At 38.5% G+C, this 15,968-nt stretch overlaps 1 protein-coding gene across 5 annotated transcripts; it reads right to left on the bottom strand.

Moving 5' to 3' along the window:
* Positions 1 to 3,602: 3,602 nt before the first annotated feature.
* Positions 3,603 to 15,479, bottom strand: LOC130077999 (interferon-induced very large GTPase 1-like). 5 transcript variants are annotated; one of them, XM_056243444.1, is made up of 7 exons: positions 15,429 to 15,479; positions 15,268 to 15,324; positions 12,157 to 12,717; positions 11,486 to 12,091; positions 9,296 to 11,119; positions 9,156 to 9,262; positions 3,603 to 8,869 (listed from the first exon to the last, which is right to left on the bottom strand). In XM_056243444.1, the coding sequence occupies exons 1-7, from the start codon at positions 15,439 to 15,441 to the stop codon at positions 4,142 to 4,144; spliced, it is 7,896 nt and encodes a 2,631-aa protein (XP_056099419.1). In that variant the 5' UTR covers positions 15,442 to 15,479; the 3' UTR covers positions 3,603 to 4,141. The 5 variants fall into 5 exon arrangements, with proteins under 5 accessions (XP_056099419.1, XP_056099418.1, XP_056099417.1 ...); XM_056243443.1 differs by having other exon boundaries at positions 9,156 to 11,119; positions 11,486 to 12,085; XM_056243442.1 differs by having other exon boundaries at positions 9,156 to 11,119; positions 15,429 to 15,478.
* Positions 15,480 to 15,968: the final 489 nt, after the last annotated feature.

A 15,968-nucleotide genomic window follows, 5' to 3' on the forward strand; every position in this document is an offset into this window, starting at 1 on the left:
GCCATACAGTTGTGCCTGTCTGACGATCCATCATATTAACCTTCAATGCCCTGGCACAACGAGCGTCGATCTCCTCCGATCTATACAACTGTTGTTTCATCAAAGATTCCTGATTTGAACGAGAAGTTTGAATGAATGACTCACTCATAAAGACAGTAACTTGCCACCATCTATGGCCGTTTTACTTTAATATTTAATCTATGACATGGAAGGGCAATGTCGGTCCTGGGTGCAGAGTTTAGCTCCTCCAACCCTAATCAAACACACCTGAGCCAGCTAATCATCATCTTTAGGATTATTAATACTGCTGCTAGGTTTTTATCGGAGTAGACGCTATGACAGCGGCACTCCAGAAACGACGTTTCCTATCCATGATCTTTTCAATAATTTTCATGTTGGTATATTAACAATTGAAGCTATATTTAAAACATCAATCCTAAAGTAATATGCAATTATGTAGCTATGTAAATGAACACAATAAGTATGTAGCCTAATAAATCACTGCATCAAATCCACCTGGTTTCTGAAATCTCCTCTGTACACTATCATTTTCATTAATCTTTTGTGATATTGTAGCTACATCTAGTCTTAGAATTAATTTACCAGGCTACCTATATGATCACTTAACAACAATTAAGAAAATATTTGAGGATGGCGTATTTAACTGTAACCGATCGCCAGGTAGGCTGTGCGTTTTTTTTCTTTTCTTTTACAAAGGCTACATGTTCATTTTAGTTATGTAATGGAACTAAAAAAAATTATATATATATATATATATATATATATATATATATATATATATATATATATATATAAAGGTAGGCTGTGTGTAGCGTTGACAGTTCAAAGTCCTAAATTCTTCAGACGGGTAAAATGGCCGTTTTTAACTTAATTTGTGCAAAGAAATGTAGTGTTTCAAAACTGCAAGATGTTTTAGAGCTGCCTTAGCATATTAACATCATGAGCCAAGTATTGTTTAACACCAATTACCAGCGTGCACATTAAAATGTAGGCTATCTCAAAAAAGAGGAATTTAATTATTTGTATATGTCCAGAGTTCAGATAGCTTTACTGCTTAAAAGTCCGTGTAACGTTTAAAATAAACTGTTGTCTTCCCCAGTACGAGTGAGCATCAGTAGCTTGAGTCGTGACGTCAACTCTCCTCTTCGATTGATTGGCTAGAGGAGGAGCTGTCAATCTAGAACTAGTGGACCAATGGTGACGCTTAAGCCCGCCCTAATTTACATGAAACTCGAACTGCAACATTTGGAAGAGCAAGCGCAGAACATGGAAAGAAGAGCGAAGAGAAAAACAGCACAAGCGTATACAAAAAAATTAATTATGAGCAGAAAATGAAAGAGAGCGCAAATTACAGAGTAATAAAACCAAGGAAAACATAATTTTAAAGAAAACATGAACAAGTTTGAGGGTTGGGGAAAAATATTTTTTTTATGTGTTTAAAGTTTTTATTCATGCTTGTTATTTTTTTATTCACGCTTATTATTTTTTAATCCGTGGCCGCAATAGATTTGGCGGGATTTTGATCCCATACTGATGGCAAACTGGAGTCCAAACATGGCATTCAGCATGGTGGATTTCCCAGAGCTCTGAATCCCTAAAACTGTCAGCACAAAGACTCTCTCTCTCAAGTTTACGCGCCAAATCATGGGCGCCGCCATAACTCTACTTAAATGCACTTCATTTCCGCCGGAAGAGGTTTGCACACAGCGTCTGCCGGTGTACACAGCGACGGTTCCACGACTGGAGATGGCGTTACTATCCCCCACCCGAATTCAGTGCAGAACACTAACATGACGACGTGGCCCAGCATAACGTACAGCGAGATTTGCTCCTACTTCGTGCAATCCATGGCAATAGATGGAAAAGCAATTGGACAATCTGAAAGCCGTCGAGGCATATCAATATCTGCACAGCAACAAAGTCGGTTGTGTCATGTCATACACTAGATAAAACAGACATAACGTGCAAATAACTATTAGTTTATGTCCGTAGTAATAGCAAATGTATCTGTGTGTTACTTTAATGTTTCTTTTAACATAATAACAACAATTGTGGCTAAATAAGTGTTTGCAGTTTATAGCTTAATCAGGGAAGACATTTACATGATTATAGGAAATAAAAGAAGCAAGTTGTTGCGGATGGAATACGTGTTTGTATTTGGAAAACGGACTGTAACCTATAACATGACTTACTGCTGAGCTATAAATAAAGACATGATCTCTTTTGCAATTATCCTTATGACTCTGCATTGTTTTACCTGCTGTGTACCAACCAACCATTTTACCGGTTAAAATACCTTTAAATGTCGAAACTAACCCCTTAAAATGCAGTAGCCTATTCTACTTACAACAAAACGATTGAAGCCTCTACTTATTGCAATAAATAATGCAATCACTTTTCGCCACCGTGCCGGATCTCCGGCGTGCGGCCGTGAGAAAAATATTTTCCCGATTCATTTTTGTCCAGCTTTAACGTGTTAAAATATTTAATGCAAACGCAACATCTGTTCTTTCTGTCATCCTTTTGCTAGGGTTATGACCATTCTCTTATTCACGCAAATGCTTTAACCACTCATGCGCGACAAGACAAAAGAGAACGCGCTGTCAGTGAATGTCCTCCTGACGATCCGAACTATATCATAGGCTTCTTAGCTAGAGTGCAAAGTGTGTGTGTGTGTGTGTGTGTGTGTGTGTGAGCCATGATGATAATAATTAGGCGATCGAACTGTGTGTGAGAGAGAGGCGCGGGCGCGATACTGTGTGAGTGTGTTTGTGTGTAAACAATGGAGCGCATGGACCTCTTCGTAGCTGGTTTGCGGTCGTAGAACTCTCTATCTAACCACTCGTTCAGGTGCTTTCTCGAGTGTTTACAACCAACTATCACACACATCGTTCCCGAACCACCTTTCTTCATGTTGTAATTGTTATGTCACTGCGATATCAGCGCTTTGTCGAAGCTAGCTAGCAAAACAAACCCAGACCGCCAGAACGGAAGTGGGTTGCATCGACGGGAGGAGTTTAGGATGTAGAGCGGAAACGGCTCATAAACTTGTGTATACGTTGTACTTACTTAATATTGTTGATTGGTAAATGCCCACTAGGGGGAGTTGTTGTAATATGTGCGGAACTGGTACACATGTACAGTAAGAGGTGAAGAGAAAGTCTGTATGTGAGCATGCAATGCTTAAATAAAGAGACATGTGCGTTTCCTGAATTTGATCTCTCTTGATGTGACTACACAACAACATTGAAGAGAAGAAAGTCAAACAGGTTTCAAACAACATGAGGGTGAGTAAATTATGACCCAATTTAATAAAAGTAAATGTACTTTCATGGCATCCCTAGCTGAAAATCAGTGCCTAAAGTGCATTTATATGCGACAAAAATGCTATATTAAATTTTAAAGAATTATATATATATCATTTTTGTTTCTGTCCTATTTTATTTATTAATTTATTTATCACAGCAAAACATTCAGGTGAATCCTTGGGCTGGATTTGTCCCTAAACTCAATTATCTTCTATCAGGACAGAGAAATCAAGGTGCAGAGAGCAGGAGACAAAGTGATGGAAAACATGAGTTTGAAAAAAGTTGGTTTATTGAATAATCTCATGACTATGTTTCAGTGCTCAAAATTTATTGTTTAGATGTCTGACTAGTGCACATCCAACCAGAGTTATTATAGCCAAGCAACAGCAATGGAAAATTACTGCATCACAACATCGTCCTGTGATGTTAAAAACCTTGACTTGATACATTCTCTTATCTCTTATTCATGAAGACAAACATCCCTTGAAAGCACACAATCATAAGATAAAACAGCAATAGCAATCATTGCAAGAGCAAGAAAATATGTAATAGGCCTACTAAATACAAAAAAACCCATAAAATTATAGAAATTAATAATACAATTATTCAATTATGTAAATCAAAAATGAATAATATGAATAAATGATACAATTATCTAAATCAAATAATAATGCAAATAATAAATGATTAAATTATCAATCAAATGACAACTACATAACTGACTAATGATTATAAGTGATTAAAAATTAAAATCATAATCAAAAACAAAGAAAATAATAGGACAACAACACAGAGGTTGCTATTGAGATTTCTTATACAATGTATAAATTATCCAAGCTCTGAATAGCATCTTCTTGTGTGTGATCTCTCCATTCAGGTGGAATCTCACCATCACCCTGGAATGTTTTATTATAACAATCTTCCAGGTCTTTCTGGAATCTGCACACAAACCATTTCCAGTAGGACAGTGCAGAGTCATCAGGGGTGATGCTCCACTTCGCATAATCTCCTCCTGCTTTTCTGTATTCTTTATATGGAAACCTCACATCAGATACATGAAATCTTTTATCACTTGCTACTGAAGTTGTGCAAAAATTCGCACTGAGATTCTCTGTTTGATGATAATGCCATCCATTAATTCCATCCACTCGATGGAAAGCAACACTGTGATCTCCATCATGGTTTTCTATGGTGTTGGTGCAGACGGCTCCACAGAACGGACACTGAACCCAACAGCACTGACAGAAGTGATCAGTCAGAAGCTCATCTGGCCTGAACTTATCGTCCAGCTTTACTGGAAAAGTGTCTGTGAATCCCCTGCTGATGTCCAATATTATATTAGGAAGTTCTTTCTTTATCACATCATCTAGGAGTTTCACATCAACATCGTCATGTTTCACTCCACTGAGGTCTTCTTCAGAGAAGATCAGCTCATCTGAGAGCTCCTGTGTGAAACTCTTCAACCACAAACCAACATCTCTGTTCACTTGAACATGTTCAGTAGATTCATGTGCAGCTCCCATGATCTTCTGCTGCAGGAGTTTAATGTTCTCCTCCATCTTGGGTAAAACACTGACACTGAACTTATCAGTGATGTACTGAATGACTTCATCTCTGATGAAACTCTTGAAGTGATCCCTGGGATGTTTTATGTAGTTCATGTATTTTTCAAAATCCTCCTCTTCTGCCAGTGTCTTCAGGATGTGTTTCTCCAGATTTGATCTGTTTCCATTCAGTGATTCACAGTTTGATGTTATTTCATTAGCCAGATCTCTGGCAGTCTTCTTGTAGACACTCTGCTCAATGGGCTCTTTAAGTTTCTGACAGATGATCTCACCAAAAATAGCAGCTGATGGTGATCCATGACAGTATTTCTGGAAAATACTATAGTACTCTTCTGTCTTCTTCTTAAAATACATTACAGGATCATTGGTTTCTCTAAATAGTCTGTGTTGGTCAGTGATCATCTTGTTTGCTCTCTTAAAGATGGAAAGAACCAAATCCCTGAAGAATTGCCTCTTGAACACATAATTCACTGGTCCTTCCTCATGTTGTACTACTCTTGCCTTGATGTAACCTGTGAGGTGTTGAATGCAGCTCTTGTTGTAGCCCATCTTTGAAATGTTAAATGATTGAATAATTCTGTCTGTCTGCTGAGCAATGTCTGTGACTAATGCTCTTATTTGAACTTCATCTTCTTTAGTTAGAGAACCGCGAACACATTTTTCAGCTGATCTGAAGGTATATGTTAACAATCCACTTGATCTTTTTACCTTTACATAATCTGAAAAACTGGGCACATAGAAAATATCTCTGCTCTCCATCCTTTGGTCCTCAGAAACACTTTTATAGGTGTCACTGAGGATCTCTCTCACATCTCTCATTATATCAATGCCTTTGATTTCAGGAGTATCTGACTTGATCCCATTCACACACTGTTTCCAAAAGAATTCAAACTCTTTATTCAGTGTTTCTTCATCATTTGCTTTATCTTTCAGTTTTAAGGCAAGTTCTTTGCTCTTTTCATAGAGAGTGTTTTCTTGATGTGTCCTCTGAGCATCAATCTTTCTTTTCAGGTCTCGCTGCTGAAGAACCTCATTTAATTCCCTCTTGGTTTCTCTCACAATGTTTTCCTGAAGCTCATTGATTTTGATTTCAAATGATGTTTTCCACTGAATCAGTATATCTTTATCTTTGTCTTTCTCAAAGAATCCAGACATTGATTTTTCCACTTCTTCTCTTGTCTTCTTCAGTTCTCTCTGAAGATCAGTTTCCTCAACCTCATGAATTGCTTTAATTTCTATTTGGTTGTGTAGTTTGTTCTCAGTTTCCATCATGGCACTGCGAAGACTCCAGGTCCACTTGCTGTATTTGGTCTCCAGTTTCCTGTAGGCTGAAATCTCCAGAGAATTTCTGAACCTGAAGACAAATCGTTCATTCAGTAAAGCCTCCCAGAGATCTTTAATACAGTCTTTTAAGTCTATTAGCATCATGCCATGTGAATTTGAGGCATGGAAAGTAATGGTTTTCTTTAGCTCTTGAATGTTCTCGCAGTAGTTTGGGTTTGGTGGTGCCATGGGTGGGCTTCCTTCCCAGAGCTGAGCAAAATACTTCACATCTTTCTGAACATCAAATCTAATGACATCACTGAAACATTCTGCGTCACAGACTTCCTCTTTAGCAGCGAGTTTGGTCATCTCATCCAGTTTATCCTGCAGTCGTCTCCTTCCCTCCATGTTTTTCTCTCCAGCTGCGATGTCTGAGACGTTCTGATGCACAAACACACAGCTGGGATTCAGTTTGACCTTCTTCATCCTCATGAAGGCCTGAACAACAGACTGAAGAATGTCCTGCATCTCAGATAGGTTTTCTCCAAATATGTTGATCAAGGTTAGATTACCAAGACCAACAACAAATGTGGCCAGTTCATTGTCATGATGCTGTATTGATTGTCCAGCCAGTTCTAGAGCTCGAAGACCCTCAGTATCAACAACCAGAATATAGTCAAAGTTCATCTGTGTCTTCATCTCGTCTGAGACTCTGTTCGTCTGTATCTTCATCTTGTCTGAGACTCTGACCAGCTGCATGAAAGCTCCTCTGGTGCACCTGCCAGCACTGACTGCAAACTCGAGTCCAAACATGGCATTCAGCATGGTGGATTTCCCAGAGCTCTGAAGCCCTAAAACTGACAGCACAAAGACTCTCTGGTCTCCCAGTTTCTCTCTGAGTTCATCTATAACAGCAGAGATCCAGATTACAGGAACATGAGCAGCATCTCCATCCATCAGCTCCAGTGGAAATCCAGAGATCATCATCTCTGCTGCGAGACTCGGGAGAGAAGAGAAGTGAAACTGCAGGTCTTTCTTGTTCTTCTTTACAGATGAACATGATTCATAGATCTGGCCGATCTCCCTCATGATGTGCTCCAAACCAAAGGATGCAGCTTGAAGATCCTCAGATATTCTCTCAAGGTCAGTTTGTTCTGCTTTGAATTGCTCAGGTTTTACATTGTTCTCTTTCAGTTTTAAAACTGCTGACCACTTTTCATCATAATTGTGATGTAGAGCAGAAAGGTCAGCAGATGTGTGTTCATCTAAGAGGATTTTGAGCCATTTAAGAAAAAACATCGTTTCACGTTGAGTATGGGAGTTCATATTTCTATTAAAGTGCATCATAAACTCACTGATATCACATTCATGCTGTTGTTCACGGATTTTCTTCATTTCTGTTTTTTTTCCACTTGTTTTCATTTCTATATTATCTCCTTGAGGTCGATGTAGTTCTTTGTTCTTCTGACTCCACTGATGCCACAGTTTCCCCTGATGAGGCAGAAAGGATTCTTTGATTTCTGTCAGATCTTTATCCTCCAGTAAACTCATCATCTGCTGTGCTGCTTCTCTTCCTCTCCTGCAGTCATCGTCATCTTCCTCATCTACTCTGATGTCTGAGTGTTTGGACAAATCTTCAAGTCCGAAAGTGGAAGATGATTCTGAGAGACAATCATTTATGGCTCTTCTGAGCTCTTCAGATACATCTGACTGATTTCTGTCTTTCAGGCCAATCTTGAATTTCCCTTTCTTCATCTTAGTTAAAGCAGATTCATCCTCTGTTAAAAGACAAATGAGTGGCTTTGAGTCCTTGTAAAGTTGTTGAAGTTTTATCATGTTTTTGTCATTCTTGTCCAGTTGTGGTAGAAGAACAACATTGACTGAGGCCATTTCAGTGAGGATCTGCAGCTGTTTCTCATGATCTCCTGCATCACCGTGTAGATTACAGAACGCAACACAGTCAGCAAATGTATCCGTGTTTTTCCCAGAGGGGCAGAACCAGGCGATCTCCACCACTCCATCCATCAGGACTCTGGTTCTGCTGCTGCCTGGGCAGTTCCTGTGGAAGAACGTGTTGTGTTGCTCATTGATCAGACTGTTCATCAGCTGAGACTTAGATGAAGACACAGAGCCAAACCTGAAGAAAGACACCATTGGAGTTTCTGCCTTGTAGACCGGCTGGGTTTGAATGATGGTTTCATTGTTGATGTTTCTCATCTTCCAGCTCTTGTTGATTTGTCTGAATGTCCAGAGAGGAAACTCAATCTGTTGTGTGAATGGATCAGGAACAAGCAGAGGCAGAGCGTACTGACACTGGGACAGTTTAGTGACCATCAGCTGCTTCAGGAAACCATCAGCACAATGAAACACAGCCATCTGAACATCCATCGGGTGAATGCGATCAGATTGACTTGTTCCATACATTGACACAGCTTGGAATATATCACCAATGTCTGCAGATGTGTCAGTGTCTCTTTGTTGTATTTTATCATGTTCATTGGCCTTATTAACATGAATGTATCTTGCTCTGTAGTCCATCATCAGTAGTTTTTGTATGAAAGTCTGAACCAGCTCCTCTTCAGCACAAGACTCATGGGACTGTAATGAATGTTCAGTTATCTGAAGAACGTCTTCAGCTCTCAGTTCATTGTGGCGCCCGTGAAGATGAAGTCTGCGAAATAGATGTGCTGTGACTCCTCCATTGTTTTCTCCCTGTTTAAAACACAATGATACAGTAAACTAAAACAAAAAAATTATATATTATCATTAATAAAAACAATAATATATTTGTTTTATTCAGGGTTTTCTATAGCTGTTTAAAGTGTTATATATATGTAAACGTTTATTCAGATAACTATGAATAGAAAGGTAGAATGTGAACTAGAGCTTTTGAGGGTTAAAGTGTTATAATGTAATAATGGATGAATAGTAAATATTATAATAGTGTTAAAATGGATGAACATGAACTAGTTTTCTCCAGGTTTCTCTGAACACTCACCTGTAGTGAATCATCAGTTTCAGTGCAGATCTTCATCTCCTCCTCTTTCTCTCTCTCATATTCCTCTCTCCACTCCTCTCGTCTTCTCTTCAGTTCATCTTCATGCTGTTCTTCAAGGAGTTTCTGTTTCTCTTCAAAAGTCTTTTGTTGATCTTCTCTCTTGTTTCTTTCTTCTTTCAGTCTCTTCTCTAAATCCTCTAGCTGTTCTTGTCTTTCTCTTTCTATTCTCTCTTTCTCTCTGACTATTCCCTCCATTTCACTCTTGAGTCTCTGAATCTCTTCACCAGAAATCTGTTTTTCTTTCTCTTCCTCTTCTTTTCTTGTTGTTTCCTCCAGTTTCTGTTTCTCCCTTTCCTCTCTTTCTCTACTCATCATGTCTCTCATCTGCACCTCAGTTTTTTCAATTTCTCTTTTAAATTGTTCTTCTCTCTCTCTGAGTTCTTCTTCTCTTCTCTTTCTCTCTTTCTCGTAACTCTGTATTTCTTCCTCCATCATAATCTTTATTCTCTCTTTCTCTCTGATTATTCCCTCCATTTCACTCTTTAGTCTCTGATACTGTTCATCAGAAATCAGTTTTTCTCTCTCCCACCTCTTTTTATCCTCCTCTTCTCTTCTCTTTCTCTCTTTGTCATGATTCTGTCGTTCTTCCTCGATCTTCATCTTCATTCTCTCTTTTTCTTCTTCATGTTTCTTCATCAGTTCTTCTCTTTCGCTAGTCATTTTCTCCATCCGAATCTTCATCTTGTTTTCTTCTGCTTCATGTTTAGATTGAATATCTTCTTTCTCTCTTTCCATTCTCTCTCTCTCTTGTTTCAGTCTCTCATTAAATTCATCCCAAACTCTCAGTTCTTTCTCTCTTCTTTTCTCATCCTCTTCTTCTCTTCTTGTCTTTTCCTCTAGTTTCTGTTTCGCCCATTCCTCTCGCTCTCTCTTCATCTCCTCACTGATCTCTCTCTCTTTCTTTTTTATTTGTGATTTATATTGTTCTTCTCTTTCTGTATATTCATCTAGTCTTTTCTTTGTCTGATTCTCTATTCTGTCTATTTCTGTGTTGTATTTGATCTGAAGTTTCTCTTTTTCTTGTCTCATTTCCTCTATTTCATGTTTAAATGTCTCTCGTTCTCGTATCATCTCGTCTCGTATCTCTCTCTGAAGTTTTTCTTGTTCTCTTATTTCTCTTTTGAGTTCCTCTTCTCTTCTCTTTCTCTCTTTCTCATGATTCTTTTGTTCTTCCTCCATCGTGATCTTCATTCTCTCTTTCTCTTCCTCTTGTTTCTTCATCAGTTCTTCTCTTTCTCTGTTCAGTTGCTCCACTCTGTCCATCAGGATCTTCATCTGTTGTTCTTGTTGTTCTCTCTCCATCTGTCTGAACATCTTACACGAGTAGAAACTCCCTCCGTTTGCGTTCACCATGTCGTCTATCTTCTCCAGTAGATCAGACACCTGTGTTCGGTCTCCAGTCTGATTATTATTGAACACATGATATCTGTTTCCACACGCTTCAATCAGGTTTCTGATCACAGATCCAGGTTTTCCCAAACACTGATCAATAATTTTGTCCTTCAGATCGTCTCCTCTGGTAAAGAGCACTATGGTGAACATTAAAGACTTCTCACCAAACGTCTCTTGGATGATTTTCACTGATTTTTGTTCTTCTCGAGTGAATCGTCCCAGTGGAACCAGTAAGAGAAACACATGCGGTCCAGGCAGGATCATGGAGATGCAGTGCTTGATTTCTCTCTGGATCTCTTCATTAGTGAGTTCAGTATCAAACAGTCCTGGAGTGTCGATCACAGTCACGCGTCGGCCGTTGATGTCAGATGTTTCTCTCTGACTCTCACTGGTCACTGATTCAAAAGATTGTTCCGCTTTAAAAGCGTTTCTTCCTAAGATGGTGTTTCCTGTTGCGCTTTTCCCAACTCCAGTTTTTCCCAGCAGCACAATCCTCAGATCATCTCGACTCTCTGTTGAACATGCAAAAGAGGAAATACATCAGTTTTAAAGTCTACAGGTGTTTTTTTTTAAGTTTGATTATGTAAGATGTAGTGATGCTTTTTATATCTACATAAACCTGTATTTTTATACGGTCTGCTTGTTTAGCCTGTTACAGTTTCATATTGTCTGGTATTAAGAGGTTTGTTTGTTTGTTATATTGTACTGTATAGTATATGCTATCGGTTGTAGCAATGTTATTGTTAGTGATAATTGGTTCTTGATAATTGACTTCAAAAAGTATATTGAAGAAGAAAAAGGACATTATCAAAGCTTCAGACAGACAGTTTGGTAACACTTAATATAGTGTATTAGACTGATTTCCTGGTGGCCATTACCTTGTGAGAATAAATGTGTCTCTAATGAATGACTTTTCTTTTTCATCTCTTCATATTTCATCAGTTTTTTCATCTGTGCCTCCAGAAATGTCTCTATGGAGAAAAACTCTCCTCTGTTTTCTTCCAGCATCTTCTCAATGTTCTCCATCAATGTGGACACTTGTGTGGTGGGACCAAAGAAATGATGTCGTCCTCCAAAACTCTCAATGACAGACTGTGTTTCTTCATTGAGTTCTGCTGTCTGATGCTCTGAATTCTGCATTATGAGGATCATGATGTGTTTGTTGATTCTGGAGCCGAAGATCCTATGGATCTCCTCCATTTCTGCTTTGTCTTCATCAGTCAGTGGAGGGTCAGGAATGATGAGGAGGAAAACATGAACTCCAGGATCACAGAGAGACACACAGCGGAGAGTCTGACGCATCACTTCCTGCTCTGAGAGTCGAGGGTTAAACAGAGCTGGAAGCTCCACCAAATTGATCACACGACCATGAAGATCCACGTCTGATCTTCTGTCTGTCTGCTGCAGGATCAGCTCTGATATGGAGGATTTTAATGTGCCGTCGCTCCCACACACAACCAGATTCAGCTTCACGCCCTCTGAAACTGATAGAAGAACATTTAAAAACTGTTCATTTATCACTAGAAACATCAAATATCATCACACTCACGTCTTTCTGTGTCCTGTTGCTTCATTGTGAAACACTGTGAAGCTTCAGCACAATCCAGGTGCCGTCCATAATTCATTTGCACAATGTCCTCAAACGTCTGCAGAAGATCATCAGGAGAGCTGCTTCTCTGAAGACTGAAGTGTCTGTTGCAGCATTTCTGAATGATTTTCTGTAGGATATCATTGGTTTCAGTCGGCTCTTGTGTGGTGATCACCATGGTGTGTTGACTAACCTGCTCAGAGAAAGAGTCCAGCACCTTCTCCACACACTCTTGATCTTCTGCTGAACACTGCCCATGTTTGAGGAGCAGAACGATCACATGAGGTCCTGGATCAGACAGAGACACACACTCTCTCACGGTCTTCGTGATCTGACGAAGTGACAGGTGTGTTTCGAGCAGCTGAGGACTGTTGATGATGGTCACGTGTCTGTCCTTCAGTCTTCCTCCGACTCTCTCTACAACATCTGGAGGAGCTTCACTGTCAAACGCTGCTCGCCCTAATACGAAGTTTCCCACTCGACTGTTTTCTGACACACTCTTCCCCAGCAGGACAATCCTCACTGCAAAGAGTAAAATCAGACATTTAATATTCACAATCCTCATATCAAAAAATAACACAGAGCACATGTGATATTAACGGTGATATGATGGCAAGATCAAAATCACAGATCAAAATAACCAGAATCTACCAGTAGAAGGTGTTTTTGAAGTTGACTTCAGGTTCAAAGAAGTTGCTAGCCCGTGAATGTTGAACCACGTCTGCGATATTTGAACCTAATGGCGGGCGTACACAGTGCGAGTTCGGACACGGGAGGTCGTGAGATATTTCACACGTTACGAGTCAGTTAACCTGATAATCGCGTCAAAGCAGCTGGCACAAGACTGTCCTGCACGAATTTATCCCGAGCCGGCGGCAATCACGTGAGCTTTCGCCCTGAACACAGAGACCGGAGCAGCGGAGCTTTCAATGTTGCAGGTAACTATTGGTATATTAAATTTACAGAAATGTGTGTGCAAATGATTTGTTGAAAAGCAAAGAATAGTAGCCATTCCTTTCAACATAAATAACTTGCGGGAGAGAGAGAGAGAGAGAGAGAGAGAGAGAGAGAGAGAGAGAGAGAGAGAGAGAGAGAGAGAGAGAGAGAGAGAAGTGTGTGTGTGTGTGTGTGGTTGTCTTTGAAACAGTGTTTACCAAAACACATAATTCGTTGCAAAAGAAAACCATAAACAAAGCTGATCAGGCGATATATATTTCATCATCATAAAGTGTTTGATAAAAGTCATCACTGATCAAAAGAGGTTACTTGTTATTTACTTGTTCGTTTTTACCATCAATATATATATTTTTTGCCACAGATCAAACATTCTGAATTTTAATTTCTAAATACATTGTGAGAAAAAAAAAAAACTATAGACACACACTAACATCAAGAATTAGCATATAAATCTCAACAACGGTTTAATGCAGAAATGCATGCTTTGGGCCATTAGTTTTATAATATGGTGACTCCCACCATGTATTGCTGCTTGAAGCATGTCACCATTGTTGAGATTCATATGTATTTTAAAAATCACAATTTACAATATCTGATCTGTGGCAAGAAATTATTGTTGGTGAAAATAATCTATTAATAACATAAACATTTTGGTCAGTGATGAGATTAGTGAATCATTCTACTTCATGATGGTTAAAACTATATCACCTGATCATCCTTGTTTCTGGCTTCTTTTGTAACAACATATGTGTTTTGGTAAACACTGTTAAAACACAACAAATTTGCATAAAAAAGCCAAGAGTCAAACGGCCCAACTACAGGAAACACTGATCACCATAATGGTGGTATTACAAAACCTATTATTTCCAATAATACATCAACATCTACACCTCTATTAATTATCAATAAGTAGTTAGTAATAAGTGAAGCTGGTAATGCTGTTTGTGGAGTTGTTTAATCCTCCTCTGCTAAGATCTCAGAGATTTAATGTTGTCTTTTATCTTCAGTTGATTTCATCTCCGGAAGTCAGTTGTATCTTGTGTTTCTCTTTTCTTCAGTGATTCTGCTTTTTATCACTAGGCGTCTTCAATGCTCAATCATCACTCAATTAATCACTTAATTATCTCATAAACTCTAACACTGCTTCAGTGTTACTTTTAACACCCTGCTGGTGGTTCCCATATAAACTATATCATTTAAACACCAGGGATTTTACTGTGCAGGAGCGATTCTATTCCATAGTATAATTTGTTTAAATAATTCACATAAGGTCCCAAGAATATGTTTTTTGTTTGTTTGTTTGTTTGTTTGTTTGTTTGTTTGTTTTCTAACAAAACTTAAGATAATAGGTGGATTAATGCATAGTGTGATGAATGTGGTGTTGATGGGCAAGCCAATGCCAGAATAAAGGCTATAATGGCTAAAATATAAACAAAAGAATAATGATAAAAGAATAATGAATATCAAGTCTCTTTCTGGCAGAAGTGTGAAAGGTTTGTCGATTGACAACAATAGAGCAAGAATGGAGCAGGTCTCTTTGCTAGACATCATACAATATACTGCAAATGGATGTTTATGCGGCAATACAATATTTGATAAGCATCTTATCTGCCTTCTCTTAAAAACTCCCCTGACATGCTCTTACAGAATGCTTGGTATGATGCATAAGTTTAGAGATATAATCCTCAGATTTGAAATGAAGCATGACCACACTACACTTCACTAAAGTGGCTTCACTTTAGGTGTGATTATAAGTTACTATATTCACATAATATGTTTTTACATTTAATAAATATATTCTTCATATTTTTTTTTCATTTAATAAATATATTCTTAATATTTTTTGTTTTTATGTTTGAGCTTATCTCCATATTAATAACAGTCTGTGTGAGTACTGTCAACTCTCAAGTGTTGTCTTTCTAAATACATGTGTATTATGTCTTTTCAGAATGATTTATGAGCAGCAACCTTTTTATTTTGGGTATGTTATTAATACTCCACTTAACTGAATGGTGGGTGTGGTCTGGTAAGGGGTTAATTACTTGTGTTTTGATAGGGATAAATTGCCCATAATTTCGAAACACTCTTCATGCATTTAAGTAGATAAAGACTTACTCATAGGAGGTTCGTCTTTGCTGTGTCTCCTGCGAGGAGGATTGTGAGCAACAATAACTGTATTGAAACACAAGTCTTGCATTATATTTGACTCATTCACAGTAATTGTATGAAAATATTCTTGATTAATTATTTTAAACTTTCATCCCTCTGATTCTCACCAGTGGTCGACATGTTGCTATTCTGTTTTCTTCTTTCTTTATTCTTCAGTCGATCATCTTCTCTGGTTTCTCGTCTGTCTGATCATCATCCTGTAAGAGATTCATCACAGTCCTGAGACTCAGAAAATGTGCAGTGGACATCTGCACATCTGTGGATGGATGTGAGCAGAAAGAATAGGGACTAGCTGTCTCACACTTAAGTGTGATATTGTACAGCTGATCATCTTCTCTGACTCCTGACATGTGATGTCTGTCTCTTCGTCGTCCTTTGAGAGATTTTAGGGATTTTCAAACAATAACACAGTCTATGTTCATTAGTCCGGACAATGTAAAGCTCCATCACAGTTCTGCAGTTTTGTGCATGTTGTTGCTGTTCAGTTTTCTATTTAACTAGGTTGAACTGGGAATCTCAACTAGAACATAAAGCTCTTCCTGAAAAGCTTCTGTGTGTCACAGGTTTGATTCCCACTGAACAAACACACACTACTGAAACACTCTCATATAGGATAGAAATACGCCACTCTTGGAATTACATAGAAA

Source organism: Rhinichthys klamathensis, unplaced genomic scaffold (assembly GCF_029890125.1).
Source record: "Rhinichthys klamathensis goyatoka isolate OS25496 unplaced genomic scaffold, OSU_Roscu_1.1 h1tg000799l_1, whole genome shotgun sequence".
Taxonomy (NCBI): domain Eukaryota; kingdom Metazoa; phylum Chordata; class Actinopteri; order Cypriniformes; family Leuciscidae; genus Rhinichthys; species Rhinichthys klamathensis.